At 40.2% G+C, this 15,897-nt stretch overlaps 1 protein-coding gene across 3 annotated transcripts in view; it reads right to left on the bottom strand.

Moving 5' to 3' along the window:
* Mid2 (midline 2) overlaps positions 1-15,897 on the bottom strand; it is a 99,619-nt gene that overhangs the window by 12,099 nt on the left and 71,623 nt on the right. For 2 of the 3 annotated variants that reach the window (XM_057759665.1, XM_057759664.1), the window contains exons 6-7: positions 6,484-6,611; positions 5,107-5,340 (exon numbers count right to left, since the gene is read on the bottom strand). In XM_057759665.1, coding sequence (XP_057615648.1) covers positions 5,107-5,340; positions 6,484-6,611 — 362 coding nt within the window. The remainder of the gene's footprint in view (positions 1-5,106; positions 5,341-6,483; positions 6,612-15,897) is intronic. The other variant, XM_057759666.1, reaches the window with a different exon arrangement.

Consider the following 15,897-nt stretch of genomic DNA (forward strand, 5'->3'; position numbering starts at 1 on the left):
TAAAAGTATTATGTGGTTGTTAAATTTTTTTTTTTTGAGATAGAATCTCACCATGTATTCCTGGCTAGCCTTGAACTCACAGAAATCCACATACCTCTGATATTAAGTTTCTTAAAGTTGACAGATGTATAAAGGGTTAGGGAACTATGGAGAAGAGGGGTCAGAAATAATATAAGAGCCAGAAGATAGGGAGCAGGGCTGTGACTTGCCATCTTCCTTACAAAACTCAGTCTGTGCAACAAGAACTCAGCAGGTGTGGATACCTGCACCGAATCTGCATAAGAATGGGCCTGTCAGAGCTCCTAACCCTTGTAACAGCAGATCTAGGGGATTTCCTGCCTTCTTCTGGCTTCAGGAACAACAGGGATGGTGCACATGCATAGGTTCATATGCATAAAATAAACATAAATAAATAACAAACCCAAAAAACAAAACAACAAAAGGATGGGCCTATCACCAGTCAGACATGAATGGAGGAAAGTTCAGGAACCTTAGCCTTCGCTGATAAACTATTTGATATTGACAGATTCAGGGAGAGAGGTAATCACTGCCTTAAGGTATATACCTGCTAATGCCCCCACAGGGTTTAGATGAACAATTCCAATCTAATGGTCATACAGACGTCTCTTGTTAAACGAAATGGATCGCAAAACAAAACCAAAAGTTAGGATTCTGGGAAAGGCCCTCATCAGGATGAAGGGAGTGGACAGAGATGTGAACTAAAAGAGGGTGTGAGTAAGAGCAATCACAATACTCTGTTTACATGTATGAAATTGTCAAATACAAAAACAATCAAGTGTAAAGAACATTTCCTTTTGGGAAATCTACATTGAAGAATTTAGGGGGTGAAAAGAAGTGATGGATGCAAATTTACTCTCAAATGGTTCGGAAAATACAGAGTCAATGGTAACAGATGAGAGAGTAAAATACCAATAGCCTGCCAATATGGGTAAGAACTACAGGGTGTTCTTTGTGTTAGTATTGCAATTTTTTTAAAATTTGAAATCATTCCTATTTTGTTTGTGTGCACGAACATGTGTGTGTGCGCGTGCGCGTGCATATGTGTGTGCATGTGTGTGTGTGTGAAGGCCAGAAAGAAAAGCCAGAAGACAAGCCTGGGTGTCAATCCTCATGCACTGTCTATCTTTTTGTCTGAGACAGTCTCTCACTGCCTTGGAACTAATCCAGTAAACTAGGCTGTCTGGCCAGCAAGCCTCAGGGATCTACCCACTTCTACCTCCCTAGCACCGGCATTGCAGCTGTGCTACTGGGCTGAGATATGTTTACACAGGGGCCAGGGACTGAACTCAGCTGTTCACACGTTACCCTCTCCACTGTCTCCCTCGCTACCATTCCTGAGTTTATAAAGCTAAATATACAATTCTGTGGTTTTCAGTAAGACTTGGTGTGGTGGGACCTACAAGCAAATTGTGGTAATGAAAGCACACCCCTTATTCAAAGGGAAGTGCCAAAATAGGAAAATTTAAGTAACAGGACATGCACACATGTGTGGTGGAGACGGCTGAATCGGTGGAAAGATAAAGAGTTGAAATTCTAGCTTTGTGGCGATGTGCTCCAGACTGCCTGACCAGACAGAGGTTATGTCCAAGTCTTTGTAATACAAAAATCACTGAACTAGAAATATAACAGAGTAACCAGGAAGACAAACACTTGTTGGAATTCTCATTCACCTCAGAGTATGGCCTGAAACCTTATTGTCTGTGATCATTTAAAACTTAGAAGAGGTCACAGGAGAGCTCAAAATAAAGGGGATAAGTTAATAAGGAGGGAGAGCTACCTCTTTCGACGTAACTACTCTGGGAGTCTGAGATAGGAGAATTGCTATGAGCCCCAGGTTAACCAGGGTTCCTGCTTCAAAAAAAAGGGGGGGGGGAGAAGAGAAAGGGGGCAGCAAGGAAGCAAGCAACTGAGCAAGGAAGGGTAGATTTCTAGATAATGATAGTGTGAAAAATGTCTTAAGAGAAAGTAGCTCTCAGCACTAGTGTTCACTCAGCAGGGGCAGGCCTGACTGACTGGAGCTCTGAGTCTTCATTAATAGTTCTTTCGAGTAAAATGGTTGCCCATTGCCTTTAATCTCAGTAACTAGGGGGCAGAGAAAAGGGAATCTCTGAGTTCAAGATCAGTCTTGTCCATAGAGTGAGTTCCAGGCCAGCTAGGGCTACAAAGGGAGGAGTCACGTAAAAAAAAATTACTCCTTGCCATTTGAATTTTTGCTGCAAGGGTCTTGCGCCTATCCTACTGAACTTTTCTGCCAATGTATAAAAGCACAGATGTCAGGCTGAGAGGAAAATCAAATGTACTGAAAAGTAGAAAACAGATCTGAGAGGATCTGGGCATGATGGGATACAGAGTCAAGGGTAACAAGACAAGACGTAATAGGCATAAATTCAAAGGTGTTGACTTTGAGTTGAGTGGAGATAGAAATTATCAAACATAGGACTCTCGTTAAGTTTATGCTTGGGAGCATTCGGTAGTCATTGTGGCTGCCAAAAAGGTACAGAACAAGAGGGAAGCAACTTATGCACAAGAAACATACTCCATTGACTGGGGCCACACCTGCATTGGTAGAGTGCTTGTCCAGTATGAAGAAAAGCCCTAGATTCCTTCTCCAGCTCTACATAAAACCAGATGTGGTAGTAAATTCTTATAAACCTAGCACTCAGGCAGTGGTGACAGAAGAGTCAGAAGTTCAAAGTCACTCTCTGCTACACAGTAAATTCAAGGCCAGCCTGAACTATAAGAGACCCTGTCTCAGAGGAGAAAAAAAAGACATAATTTATCTACCCTTTGGGAAAGTCAAACCACTTTTGGAGTACTTATGTTCACTTTTGACACAAAGTACATTTGAAAAGCACTTTACCCGACAGAAGATCGCCCATCAAAGGAATGCTATGCTGAGAAAGGGTCTGAAGAGCACATTGTACTAGGAGCATCAAAAGAACCAAAGATGCTGAGTCATAAAAACGTAATGTTAGTAGTTACATATGAGTTACCCCAAATGCCTGAAGAACTGTTATGTACAAGATGGAATAAGCTTCTTAATGAGGCACAAAATGATTAATTAAGGAACATCAAGCTTGAAGTCTGGTAGTCACAGGTTCTGATCTTGTCCCATCGTTTTGGAGTTCTGTGTCCCTGGGAAACTCACTTAACTTGAGCACCAATTTCTTCACATATAAAACTGGAATCAATATAATATCTTTTAGAAGAGCACTTGAGGACTAAATGAGAGTGTGAGGACGGCAAAGCAGAGTGCACACATGGCTTTACTTCTGTCCTCATTATTTACCAAGAGAAACAGGCCCCTTCCAAGGAAGTACTGGAAATAATGCATAGCTGCTCAAAAATCAAATGGACTGTTTTCATGAAAATGAGCACGCCCTTATTAGCAACATTCAAGCAGAGACATCTACTTGTCTGTTAGAAGGGAAGATTAGAATTCTAAGATGCTATTAACCTTAGCATTAGTAGCACTAGCAGAAACCCCTTAGGCCTTCATTTACAAAGGACTCTGGCTTTGAAACCAGAGGAGACAGTTTTTAGGCTTGTCAGTTCTCAGACCTGTTCTTAGTTTCTGGGAGATAATTGTTCTTCCTCTATCAGGAAGGGAAAGGACAGTTCCTATCTTTGACATGGGCTTCCAGAACTTACAGAGTGAACTGGAAGAGGAGACTTATAGTAAGGTCTTAGAGCCTATGACTTCATAATCTGAAGAGAAGCCCAGAAACATATGGCCACATGAACCAAGTGCCTTAGGCTGGAACTTCATGAGGCAAGTATTTTTTAATGTTTTTTCCCAAATATCCCCTTGTCTCTCCTTCCTAGTTCTGTCACAAAACAGAATTCTGCCCATGAATTGTCGCCAAATAAGAAAAGAAAAAGCCCATAAGGAGGGTTTATGTGAAAGAAGAGTCTATTCATGTTGGTCTGTGAAGAAGAACATAAACGCAAAGTGCAAAGTCAAAGAAAATATTAATGTGCAGCTTTGCAAATGCAACTGCTTGGATTCAGCTTTGATTCTGTTTTGTTTCCTGTTGTGGGATATTTGTACACTGTGTGAAGATATATTGTTGCGTTTGGCTTAATAAAGAGCTGAACGAGGCAAGAGGTAGAGGCGGGACTTCTGGGCAGAGAGAGAAAGGAGGAAGAGATAATAAAGACATGGGAGACTCCGCGAGAAGTGAGAGGAAACAGAAGGTGCAAGATGGAAGTGAGGTAATGCCACATGATAGAATGCACATTATCAAAATATGGGCTAATTTAAGCTGTAAAAGCTAGTTGAAAACAAGTAAGCTAAAGGCCAAGCTTTCATAATTAATAACAAGTCTCCGTGACATTATTTGGGAGTTGTCTGGCAGGACAGAAAAAGACTCATTACAGTTTCCATTGCTTTCTCTCCCCATAGCCTCCTCCCTCCAGTAAACTGAGGGGACCTTTCTGCTCAATGCCTACTAAGTGTCAATCAGTTAAGTTCCTGCTGTGCCTGGTCTAGCTCCAGTTCAGCAGAAGGTGAAATCATGTTAACAGGTAGGCTGAAGAGCAGTCTTTGGAACATCTTTAACTATGGCCCACGAATACTGCCTTTTGTTTGCTTTTTGACACAGGTCTTGAAATTGCAATTCTACTATCTTAACCCCCTCCACGTTGGGATTATCAGCATGAACCACTGATTTGGCCCTGTCATGTTTTCATATTTACTGGAATTATTTCTGGAAATGCAGAAGTAGTAAAGAGAAGAATGACAGGGCAGAAAACTGATCTACATGTTCATAGACACAAATAGGTAATGAAAGGAAGGAATGGTCTTTGAACATAATTTGATCATGATAATGAAATGGAAGGAGACGCAGAGAGAGAGAGAAGTTCACACATGTTATTGAACAGCACTTTGGATCAATGGAGTGGTATGGATTTAGAAAAGGCTAAGGATTACATAAACCATTATGACTGATCCCAGTGACTACCCAGCAAGAAAATACACAACCAGCTTATCAGCCACCAGTAATGTTTTACAATATCCTGGGGAGCTTACACTGTCTATGAAAGTCTATACTAAACAACCTCACATGTCTTGCAAACACTTGCCTCGTGGCGCACCGGCCAATCTTGAGCAGCTTACTGCTTCCTTACATTTCCTTATCTCTGGCCACAGGCCCCAACTACACCATGACTTACTGATGAAGTTAGCCTGGCCAGTGAATATGGTGTACTGAAGCTCATAGGAGCTGATGCTGAACTCATCGTCCGAGATCCAGTGGACTGTAATGGTGTCATGGGAGGCGGTACAAAGTTCTTCTCGGATAGATGGTGGGTTTGGGGCTGAAAAAAACATAAAGAAACTGGTAAGGAAATACCTTGTCTCTTCAGAAGAGGTAGGAATTTTTGTTATTGTATTATTTTTTCCAGTCTTTGGGATTAAGCCCATGATAGACAAGCACAGTACTACTGAGCAACACCCTCAGCTCTGGAGAAAGTGTCTTAATAAACAAACTTTGACAAGAATCATGCAGACTGAAGCTCTGTACTGAGACCTCAAGGCCTCCCCAGCCACTTTTGGCAAATATGTAAGACTAAGTAATTGCAATGACTTCTCCGCCTTTCTAAAGTGCCTGGGAAAGCACGTATGTAGATAGCAAAGCAAAATAGTTTTTTTCTTGTTACTTGGATTTCAAAATAATCTTTTCAGAGACATTTGACAGTATTTAAATGCTAATTAATAAGAATTTCCCACTTTAAAATGGGCATTACCATAAAGATTTGTTAGGAAGAATAATAATACAAAATTAATATATAGTGTCTGGGATAAAATAGATAACAAGTAATAGCCGCATTGATATCATAACAATATAGCTACAAACAAGGTTATTGTGTGTATATTTTTCTCAAGAAATGACCATTGAGTAATCCTGAAGGTAACCAGCATTCTTAACAAGCTGGTTTCATCCTTTACTTTCTTTGTATTCTTCACGGGTATTTTTTAGTCTTTATTCCAATCAGTTTAACAAATGTAGACTGTCACTTCTGACACCAATTTGGTACATGAAAAATTTGTCTGGAAGACTAATCCTGAGTCCTAACAGCTCAGGGAAGTAATATGATACTTAATAAGAAACAAATTTGACAAATTTGTTTTGATAAAACTCTTCTTTCTGTTGCTACCCAGGACTGATCCATATGAAATACTGGTCAAGATCTTTGTCAATGAGCCACAGCCCCCTCCCAGACATCCGCTTTTCTTTTATGTAACATGAACCAAAAGATATTGTTTCTATAAAGGTACATGTGGGCTAAAACTATACCACCCTGAACATACCTGATCTTTTCTGAAAAGATGTATGTGTTATGTAAAGGTTTATGTAAAAATTCTCATAGTAAATCTTTTCCTTTTCAGATTATTTTAGACTAAAAGGGTACAGAAAGACAATTAAATAAAATGGGAAGGAAAGCACAGTACATTCACACCTGTTAAGTAGTCTAGCCCCTCCAATAGTTTCTTTTCTCTGGAAAAATCTAAAGCAAAGTTTTCAAAAGCATCATTAAAATTAATGTCTGGAATCAGAACTTGAGAAGATGCAGTTGCCATAGCGACCCTGAAAAGAAAAAAAAAATACATCAATATACATCAAAATAGGCTTGGAACCTTCATCTAATGTTTGATTTCTGGTTTAACGAGGTAAAAATAAATCACTTCTAAGTGAAAATACCACACTTCTGCCTTTCCAATGGAAACAGTTTCAATTTTAATCGTAAGGAATCAATTAAGAGTTAAACCATATTTATACACATATGTTCACCCCTCAAACACACTCCTCCATTCTGTCTTAATTTTGAGAAGTAAATACAGGATTTTTTCCTCTCTGCATCATTTTCCATCTGGCAGACAGCATCAAAGTAGTCCTCTGCTGGCTTGGTAAGAGCAGTTTAAGATTGTTTTTCTACGTCTTTTTCATGCTAATTTACAAACCCAAACCAACATGCTGGATGAATGCCTTCCCGCTAATACTATTCATTATTTTCTCTTTTACAATATTTATATTTCATTATAAATACTGTTATGTCCCAAACTAATTCTTATCTTCTTTCTCACTTATTTGTTTGTTTGTTTCTTTATGATAGGGTTTCATGTATCCCAGGATAGTCTTGAACTTGCTAAACAGCTAAGAATAACCTTGAACTCCTGATTCTCCTGCTTCTATCTTCTGAGGGTTGGGAAGATGGGCATGTGCCACCATGTTCAATTTAGGACGTGCTGGGGTTCAACCCATGACTTTGTGGGTGCCAGGCAAACACTCTGCCAACTGAGTTAAATCCTTGGGCTCATCTCTTCAACTACTTTTAAGAAACCCAGAAATAAGGATCCATTTTTGTGCCATTATATCTTCTTCTATAGTTCCTAAAACAATGTTAGATACATAGTGAATAAAATACATGCTGAATGAGAGACTGAAGGACTTATAATGACAATATGATGCTACCGTTTATGGAATGCTTAATATAGAGAGTATATATATATTCATGCTATATATATATATACATACATACTAAGTGCATAAAAATGAAAATTTACATAAATTATCTAATTTTCTCCCTACCACAATGTTATGTAGTAGATGTTATTTCCATTTTGTAAGTGAGGAAGCATGCACATTTAAAAGCTAAGTAAGCTGCCAAATTCACACACAATAGTAAAAGTCAAAATTTAATTGAACCCATATCCATTTGATTCTAAACTCTGTTTCCATAACCATTTATTTATTGCTAATTTTATGTGTACATTTTATGTATGTCAGCAATTCTTATGATCTGATGATTAATCAGACTTATCTGAAGGAACTTTTACAAAAATCGTCAGGTTTCAGTTCTGGATCAGATCTTCTGAGTGAGAGGAACTGAAGGTCCTTGTGCATACAAATGGCAAGATAGAAGGAAACATTCATTATCTTGGAAACACTATGCAGATTCTAGCAGACAAGAAGAGGCATGGAGTAGAGGAAAATCACAACAGAAATTTTCATGCTGAGCCATTTGTAAGGACATGAGGAATTGAGCAAATATATATACTCTGCTGCATGTCTACAAACAATACCTCTTGACTATTTCTGAGAATGTAGATGTTTCTGGAATACACTGCATGACAGTATTGAGAAATGAGAGATTAACAATACAAAGACAACTATCCCCAGAAGTTACTTTTTGTTTTATTGTTCTGTATGTGTATATTTTGTTGTTGGTGGTGCTGTTTTGTTTGTTTTGTTCTGTTTTTTTGAGACAGGGTTTCTCTGTATAACAGCCTTGGTTGTCCTGGAACTAGCTCTGTAGCCCAGGCTGGTCTCGAACCCACAGAGAACTGCCTGCCTCGGCCTTTCAAGTGCTGGAATTAAAGGCGTGCGCCACCACCATGCCTGGCTGGAAGTTACTTTTAAGCCATGACTACATTATGAATACTTAACAAAGATTAAAGGGTAGAGAATGAGGCAAAATTGTGTAAGGCATTATCTTCTTTGTTTTTAGCTTAAACTTTTAACCTAAGAATAATAGGAGCCACTGGAGCAATTTAGATAGAGGAGTGATGTGCATACATCTATGGCTTTTGTCAAAGCTGTGGCCTGAACCCAGGGCCTTGTGGTTGCTAGGTATGCACTCTACCACTGAGCTAAATCCGCAACCCCCACATATATATATATTTTTTAAATTGTTTTTATTGAGTTATATATTTTTCTCTGCTCTCCTCCCTTCCTCCCCTTCTGCACGCCTTTAATCCCAGCACTTAGGAGGCAGAGGTAGGCGGATCTCTGTGAGTTCGAGGCCAGCCTGCATTTATGCTTTAAGAACAGTTTTAAAGCTGTAGGGGAGGGAAGTCAATGGGATCTTAAAGTCCCCTAGGAATAAGCAGTAAGTGAAGTATTAATGAGGCAGAATAACAGGGCAGGAAAATTAAGGGGGTCTCTGCTATAAGCCTTCAACTGTTATGGAATCTCACAATAACTTAGCCCATTCACAATAAAAGGCATGTCTTAAGACCCTGTGTAACCTGCAGAACCCCTGGTTTTGCCTTATCAGGTTGCAATCTTACCCAAGGCTCCTACAGAGCCATTCCATTATTTCACTTATCGAAAAGGAGAAAGAGACAGAGTAGAGGTGTTTCTTTTGAAACACTTCAAGCTATATAATTTCAAAAGGCTGTAACATTTTATATTCAGGCACTACTAAGGCATTCAAGGGGGATGCTTTCTTGAGAAGCCCAAACTCATGCTCTTGGCTGTGCTGTATCCTTTTCCCGAGCACCTTTCTTTCTATTTACACTCACTCAGGTTCAAATCGACGTGAAACGGTCTGCCTAATACACTCCAATTCTGTTCCCAGCTGACTCAGCCCGAGATTCCTTGTCATCACTCGGGTAGTGGTCTCTGAAAAGAAGCCCTCAGGCTGCTGCAGGGGACAGAGTAGTGCTGTGTCTCCTGCCAGAGACCACTGTCTGTGACAGGTACAAGTGTAGAGACATGGGGGAGGGGAGTGGGGGGAGGGGGCAATGTGTGGGAGGAGGGGGAGGGAAATGGAAAACGGGGAGCAGTTGGAAATTTTATTAAAATAAAAAAAAAATAACAGAGAAAAAAAAAAGAGTAGAGACAGATGCCAGGTGGTGGTGGCGCATGCCTTTAATCCCAGCACTTGGGAGGCAGAGGCAGGTGGATCTCTGTGAGTTCAAGACCAGCCTGGTCTACAGAGCTAGTTCCGGGACAGGAACCAAAGCTACAGAGAAACCCTGTCTCGAAAAACCAAAAAAAAAAAAAAAAAAAAAAAAAAAGAGTGGAGACAGAACTGAAAGGGGGTAGAGGATTTATTTCCTAAGCAGTCAAAAATCCCTGGCTTCAGTCCTCTAATACTGCACACACACACACACACACACACACACACACACACACACACCTGAAAAATTGATCGAAAAACCACGAAAACGTGGGACTAGTGTGATGGTCAATGGCTAAAGGTGTCTGTCACCAAGCCTGACTGCCTGAGTTTGATCTCCAGAACTCTCACTGTGAAAGGAGAGAATCGACTTTCATAAGTTGTTTTCTGATCTCACACATGTGGATTCACACACATACCCACAAAGAGGGACATCAATAAATGAATGGATAATAAATAGATACATACATTAATTAATTAAAAATAAGCCAACAGCACCATGAAAACAAGCCAGATGCAGTGGTGAATACCTGTAATCCCAGAACTCAAGAGGATTTCTAGGCTTTGAGGTCAGACTGGACTACGAAGGGAGTTCTAGGTCAGCCAGGACTAGACAAAAATAACAGCGGCAATAATAACAGTGCCCTATGGAAAGAAACAGCCGAGAAGACTTTAAAGGGCAAGCACAAAGCAGGACATGTCGGCACACACCTGGAGTCCCAGAACTCAGGACGTTGAGGCAGCAAGATCATGAGTCCCAGGCCGGGCTACATGGCAAGATCCTGCCACAAAAAATCCAAATACATGAGAAATTGAAGAAATGTAAATTAAGACGGGAAAGCATTTAGATTACAAGCAAGATAATATAAGAGCTTTTATGTCTATACTAAACAATGCCTACATGAAGCTAGGTAAAAAGACGGAAAATTGGGGGACATGAGAAAAACGGGGCCTCTCACCTAGAAATCTGAAGCCTCTTGCCAGAAATGAAGAAAGAATTCTAGCACAATTAACAACTGCTTAAGTTTCTCCCTTTTCAGCTGTAAAGCTGTATTTTTCTCTAATCTCACCAGAAACCCCATTTGGAGAGAAAAGGCTTGTACTAAGCCCCTTGTAAGACCACAGTATCTTCTGGCTTAACCCATCAGGTTAGAACTCAGTACAAGGCATCTCCAGAGTCACCGTACAATCTCAATTCTCAAGAGAGAGAGAAAGAGGGTGGCAAAAGGTGCTAAGGTTTCTTAGCTAGCAACCTTTTAAACTGGAACTTGAGGGCCAACACAAGGGTATATACGGTTAATGCCAAGGCCGTTAGTTATGCGCCTCCCTTGTGGAGCCCACATCCACAACTTCAGTATGCCTAATTTTCTATGACTCTTTCTTATACTCTGTGCATGTCTTATTTTCTGTGACTCCCTTGAGGAGTTCATATCCACACATGGGTATTTAATTCTCTGTAACTCTTAGGGGAGGCCAAGTTCACACTCTTAGGTGTGCCTTTGTTTCCATGGGTGCCTCTTTCTCCTAACCCTTGTGCTTAATGCACTTTCCAACTCTGCTTCACCACACTGGCTGCTTTTGAAATTCTTTTCTACATCAAATCCATGAATCCCAGTTTGGTCTGGATCGAGGTCTCTAGCAAGTTAGACCTCCACAGGCTGCTGAGGATAACAGGGTGGAGCTGTATCTCAGTGTTGATGCACATATCTTATTGAAACGGAAATAGATTTGTGGGAGGGTAACACTGCATATCAAAACAGTTTATGATGAAATATTTGTTGACACTAGTTCTACTGCATACATATTTTAAAAGATTTAGTCATCTATTTGTGTGTGTGTGTGCACATGTGTGCACAAGTGTGTGAGACTATGCATACAGGCAGAGACCAGAAGAGGGTGTGGAGTCCTCATCTGTCACTATCCACTTATTCCTGTGAGACTTCCCAAACCTAGAGCACACGTTTTTCATGGATACTGGAAGCCAGACAATTCCAGCAATCCTCCTGAATCTGTACCCCTCAAAGTTGGGGTTACAGGCATGGGGAGGGCAGGGAAGTTATCTTGTGTGGGTGGTGGGATTTTTTTTTAAAGATTTATTTATTTTATATATTCCTGCAGGGCAGAAGAGGGCACCAGACCTCATTATAGATGGCTGTGAGACACCATGTGGTTGCCGGGAATTGAACTCAGGACCTCTGGAAGAGCAGCCAGTGCTCTTAAACTCTGAGCCATCTCTCTAGTGCAGGTGATGGGCCCGGGTGATGGGATCTTAACTCTAGTTTTCATGATTACACAGAAAGCGCTCTTAACTTTTGAACCATCTCATTGGTCCCCTTAATAAAATTCCTACAAAGCAAATAACTGAGATTCATGTAATGATAACCACAATGCACTAAACATACCACATATAACTTAATTCTCTAACATCGGAGACTAAATTAAGTATTGTAATATATTATATATATATAAATATATGAAATGCCATAAGCCATTTAAAAATAGTTTTGAATGATATGAGAGAAAGTTTGTGATATCTTATTTCAAGCAGCAGCTTTAATGGAGTATATACAGTATTATTTTACATTTGTGAAGTGTGTGTGTGTGCATTACAATACTATATTCCTAAATGTTAGTGGTGGCTGGAAAGCTAGAAATGTGTTACAAGTGACAATATGGGGTGTTGGATCTTTCTGTGGTCTGTGTTTCTGTGTTTATACATTAGCATCTCATTGCAATCTCTCAAAACCTTCATCATTATACAAGATAATACAGAAAATGTTGGAGAGATATATATCTCCCAGCTAATATTTCATTTTATGTGGTTATAGTATATTAATACAATACAATGAATAAGAATAGGGGTGAATTTCAGATTCCGTGAGATATTTATATTGTGAGGATGATTCTCAGATGGCATCACAGAGATGGCCATCTATTCCATACATTTAAGCCCATGAAAAGATTTACATAGAGATTTGGGTATCATCAACATAGCATTTGGTCATAATTAAATGGTAAGTGAAACCTTAAAAGCTAATGGATTTGTAAGGAAAACTGTGAGCCGGGAGAAGAGACTTTCATAATATTGAATCAGCAAGAACAGTATCATTAAGGAAATAGATCAAGGAAAAGCTGCTCTCAATGTCAAAAAAGAAAGGAAAAGAAAAAGAAAGCAAAGCAAAGCAGAGTGGATAGGTAATGGGAATTTTTATGAGAGACAAAACAGAGGGATTTCAGGTAAACACAGTCAGTAGGGACACATGCGACTGAGATACCAATAAGATGAAAGGGAAAGATGAAACAAAGGCGCAACTCTTATATTTAGCAACAAGGTCTTCTTTTGGTGACCTTGAAATGAACACTTTCAATAATGTTAAGATGGGAGAAAACATTTTAGAGGCCTGCGGAGGAAAGACAGTTAAATATAGTGGTTGAAACGCATATCTCATCTCTGCTTTCCTAAAATCCCACTGGAAGGAAAAAGAATTAAAAATGGTCTAAACCCACAAAGACAAAGAGAATGAAACAAATAGATGCCAGCAACTAAGAGATTGTCAACAAATGTTTGGAACTGGAAAGGGACAGATGTGCAGTAACCAACAACAGACCAGAGAACGCTGGATTAGGAAGCCGACAGCAGCAAGCTGGTTTAGTGACACAAAGATGAAAGTTTGCATGAAGAATAGCAAGAGGCACAGATCTCCTCGGCCTGCCCTTTTCGCAGCCTGGCAGGAGATGTGAGGTTTACTTTGGCAGAGTTTTGACGTTTTACAAAAAAAAAACAAAAAAACAAAAAAAAAAAACTGTGTGTGTGTGTGATTTCTCAGTCTTATTCCCTGCTTGGCCCCTAGAATGCTGACAGCAGGGTCTATAAGCCTGCCCCACCCCATATACCCTGCCCACCAAAAGCAGGAGGGTGCAGGATTCATTCCAAGGGAAACAGATCCAAAAGAAACACCTACAGTTACTGACAGCTGAGATCCAACAATAAAAAGTTGGCACTCTGTTTTATAATCCTACAGCAAAGTTCACCAAGCAACAAATTGCCCCCGCCCCCTCACAGCTTCCCAACATCTTTCAGAACTGAAACTTAAAAGGGAAGTCAAAAGTTTACCAGGTATTCAGGAAAGTACTGAAAGTAATACACTGGTCCTAGCAGAGGCCTGAAACAATGAATCACAAAGAATTATCCTTCGCACTGAGGTTTTTTTTTTTTTTTTTTTTTTTATGTGTTAGCCTATGTTCTACTGTAGGTTTTCATATGGCATTTTCTTACAGTAGATAGCAATCAATAGAGAGACCCACACACAGTCAACACACAAATAAGAGACTACATAGTGCTCATCCCATTTAGGATGCCTGTATCATGTTCCTCTCCTCCAGGCTCATGGATCTTTAAGGAAAAGGAGCATACAAATCTTAGGAGTCAGAGGTAATGAAGGACTTCAACGAGGCTGTTTTCTGGACACAACCAGGCTGTTATTGCACATATGAACTCACAATGCTGACAGCATGAACAAAACATGTACTAGTTCAATGCAGACAAAATCTCAGTTGGAGACCGGGCGGTGGTGGCACACACCTTTAATTCCAGCACTCGGGAGGCAGAGGCAGGCGGATCTCTGTGAGTTCGAGGCCAGCCTGGTCTACAAGAGCTAGTGCCAGGACAGGAACCAAAAGCTATGGAGAAACCCTGTCTCGAGGATGTTCTATCAGGAACTCACCAAGGCCAGCTGGCCTGGGTCTGAAAAAGCATGGGATAAAACCGGACTTGCTGAACATAATGGACAACGAGGACTACTGAGAACTCAAGAACAATGGCAATGTGTTTTTGATCCTACTGCACGCACTGGCTTTGTGGGAGCCTAGGAAGTTTGGATGCTCACCTTACTAGACCTGGATGGAGGTGGGTGGTCCTTGGACTTCCCACAGGGCAGGGAACCCGGATTACTCTTAGGGATGATGAGGGATGGGACTTGATGGGGGAGGGGGAGGGAAATAGGAGGTGGTGGCGGGGAGAAGGCAGAAATCTTTAATAAATAAATAAATAAATAGAAACCCTGTCTCGAAAAATTAAAAAAAAAAAAAACTCAGTTGAAGGAGGAAAGCTGGGCATGGAGTTCCTCCCCTAGCTAAGGAGCTATTTCCATTTGATAGCATTTGATAGAGAGTGGGTATCAGTTTCTTTAATGGTGTAACCCCTGATCTGTCAACCAGGCAGGACTCACATCTAAGAGTAGCTGAGTAGTACAAACTGTACATGATGGATTAACAAAAAGAAAGAATGTGAAATTGGGTAGCTAAAGGTGTGGAGGTAAATATGAGAAAAGTTGGGGGAGAGAGTAATATGCTCAAAATACAATGAATTAATAGAATGCTTTAAAAGGGAAGATCTCTTGTAAATTTTTGTTCAAATGCCGAAAGTTCAATTTTAATAGAACAATGAACAGAAGATTAGGAAAGAATTAATAAATTCATGCCTATATTCTTAGCACTGAGGAGGTTGAGGCAGGAGTATTGTTCAGAGTTTGATGACAGTGTACATGACAGAGTAAGTTCCATGTAAAAACAGCTAAAATTGAGACCCTGCCTCAAAGAGACAAAAAATTGTATCCTTGCTCATATCTGGAATTGTTTCTCCTGCTTATTCCTATAACAGTTTTAATGTTTCAGGTCTCACATTAAGACACTTCATCTATGCCAGGCGGTGGTGGCGCATGCCTTTAATCCCAGCACTTGGGAGGCAGAGGCAGGCAGATCTCTGTGAGTTCGAGACCAGCCTGGTCTACAAGAGCTAGTTCCAGGACAGGCTCCAAAACCTGCAGGGTGAGAGGTGGGGGTCTAGCTTCATTCTTCTACAAGCGAATACTCATTTTTTTTTTTTTCCCAATCACCAATACTTTCTCTCCTCCTATATGTATTCCTGGTATCTTTGTAAAAAAAAAAAAAAAATCAGGTGGCGATAGCTGTGTGAGTTCACATGTAAGTTTTCTATTTTAATTTTATCAATGTATGCTTCTGTCTTTGAGTCAGGGATCACTTTAATTAGCTATTCTAGTTACTATGACTCTGTAGTACAACTTGACCAGTCACTAAAGAAATAATGTGAATGAAGGATAAATGTGACCTCATGAAACTAAAAGCATTATCTAGCAAAGGAAATAGTTGATTGAGTGATGAGACAGCCAA

Source organism: Chionomys nivalis, chromosome X (genome assembly GCF_950005125.1).
Source record: "Chionomys nivalis chromosome X, mChiNiv1.1, whole genome shotgun sequence".
Taxonomy (NCBI): Eukaryota; Metazoa; Chordata; class Mammalia; order Rodentia; family Cricetidae; genus Chionomys; species Chionomys nivalis.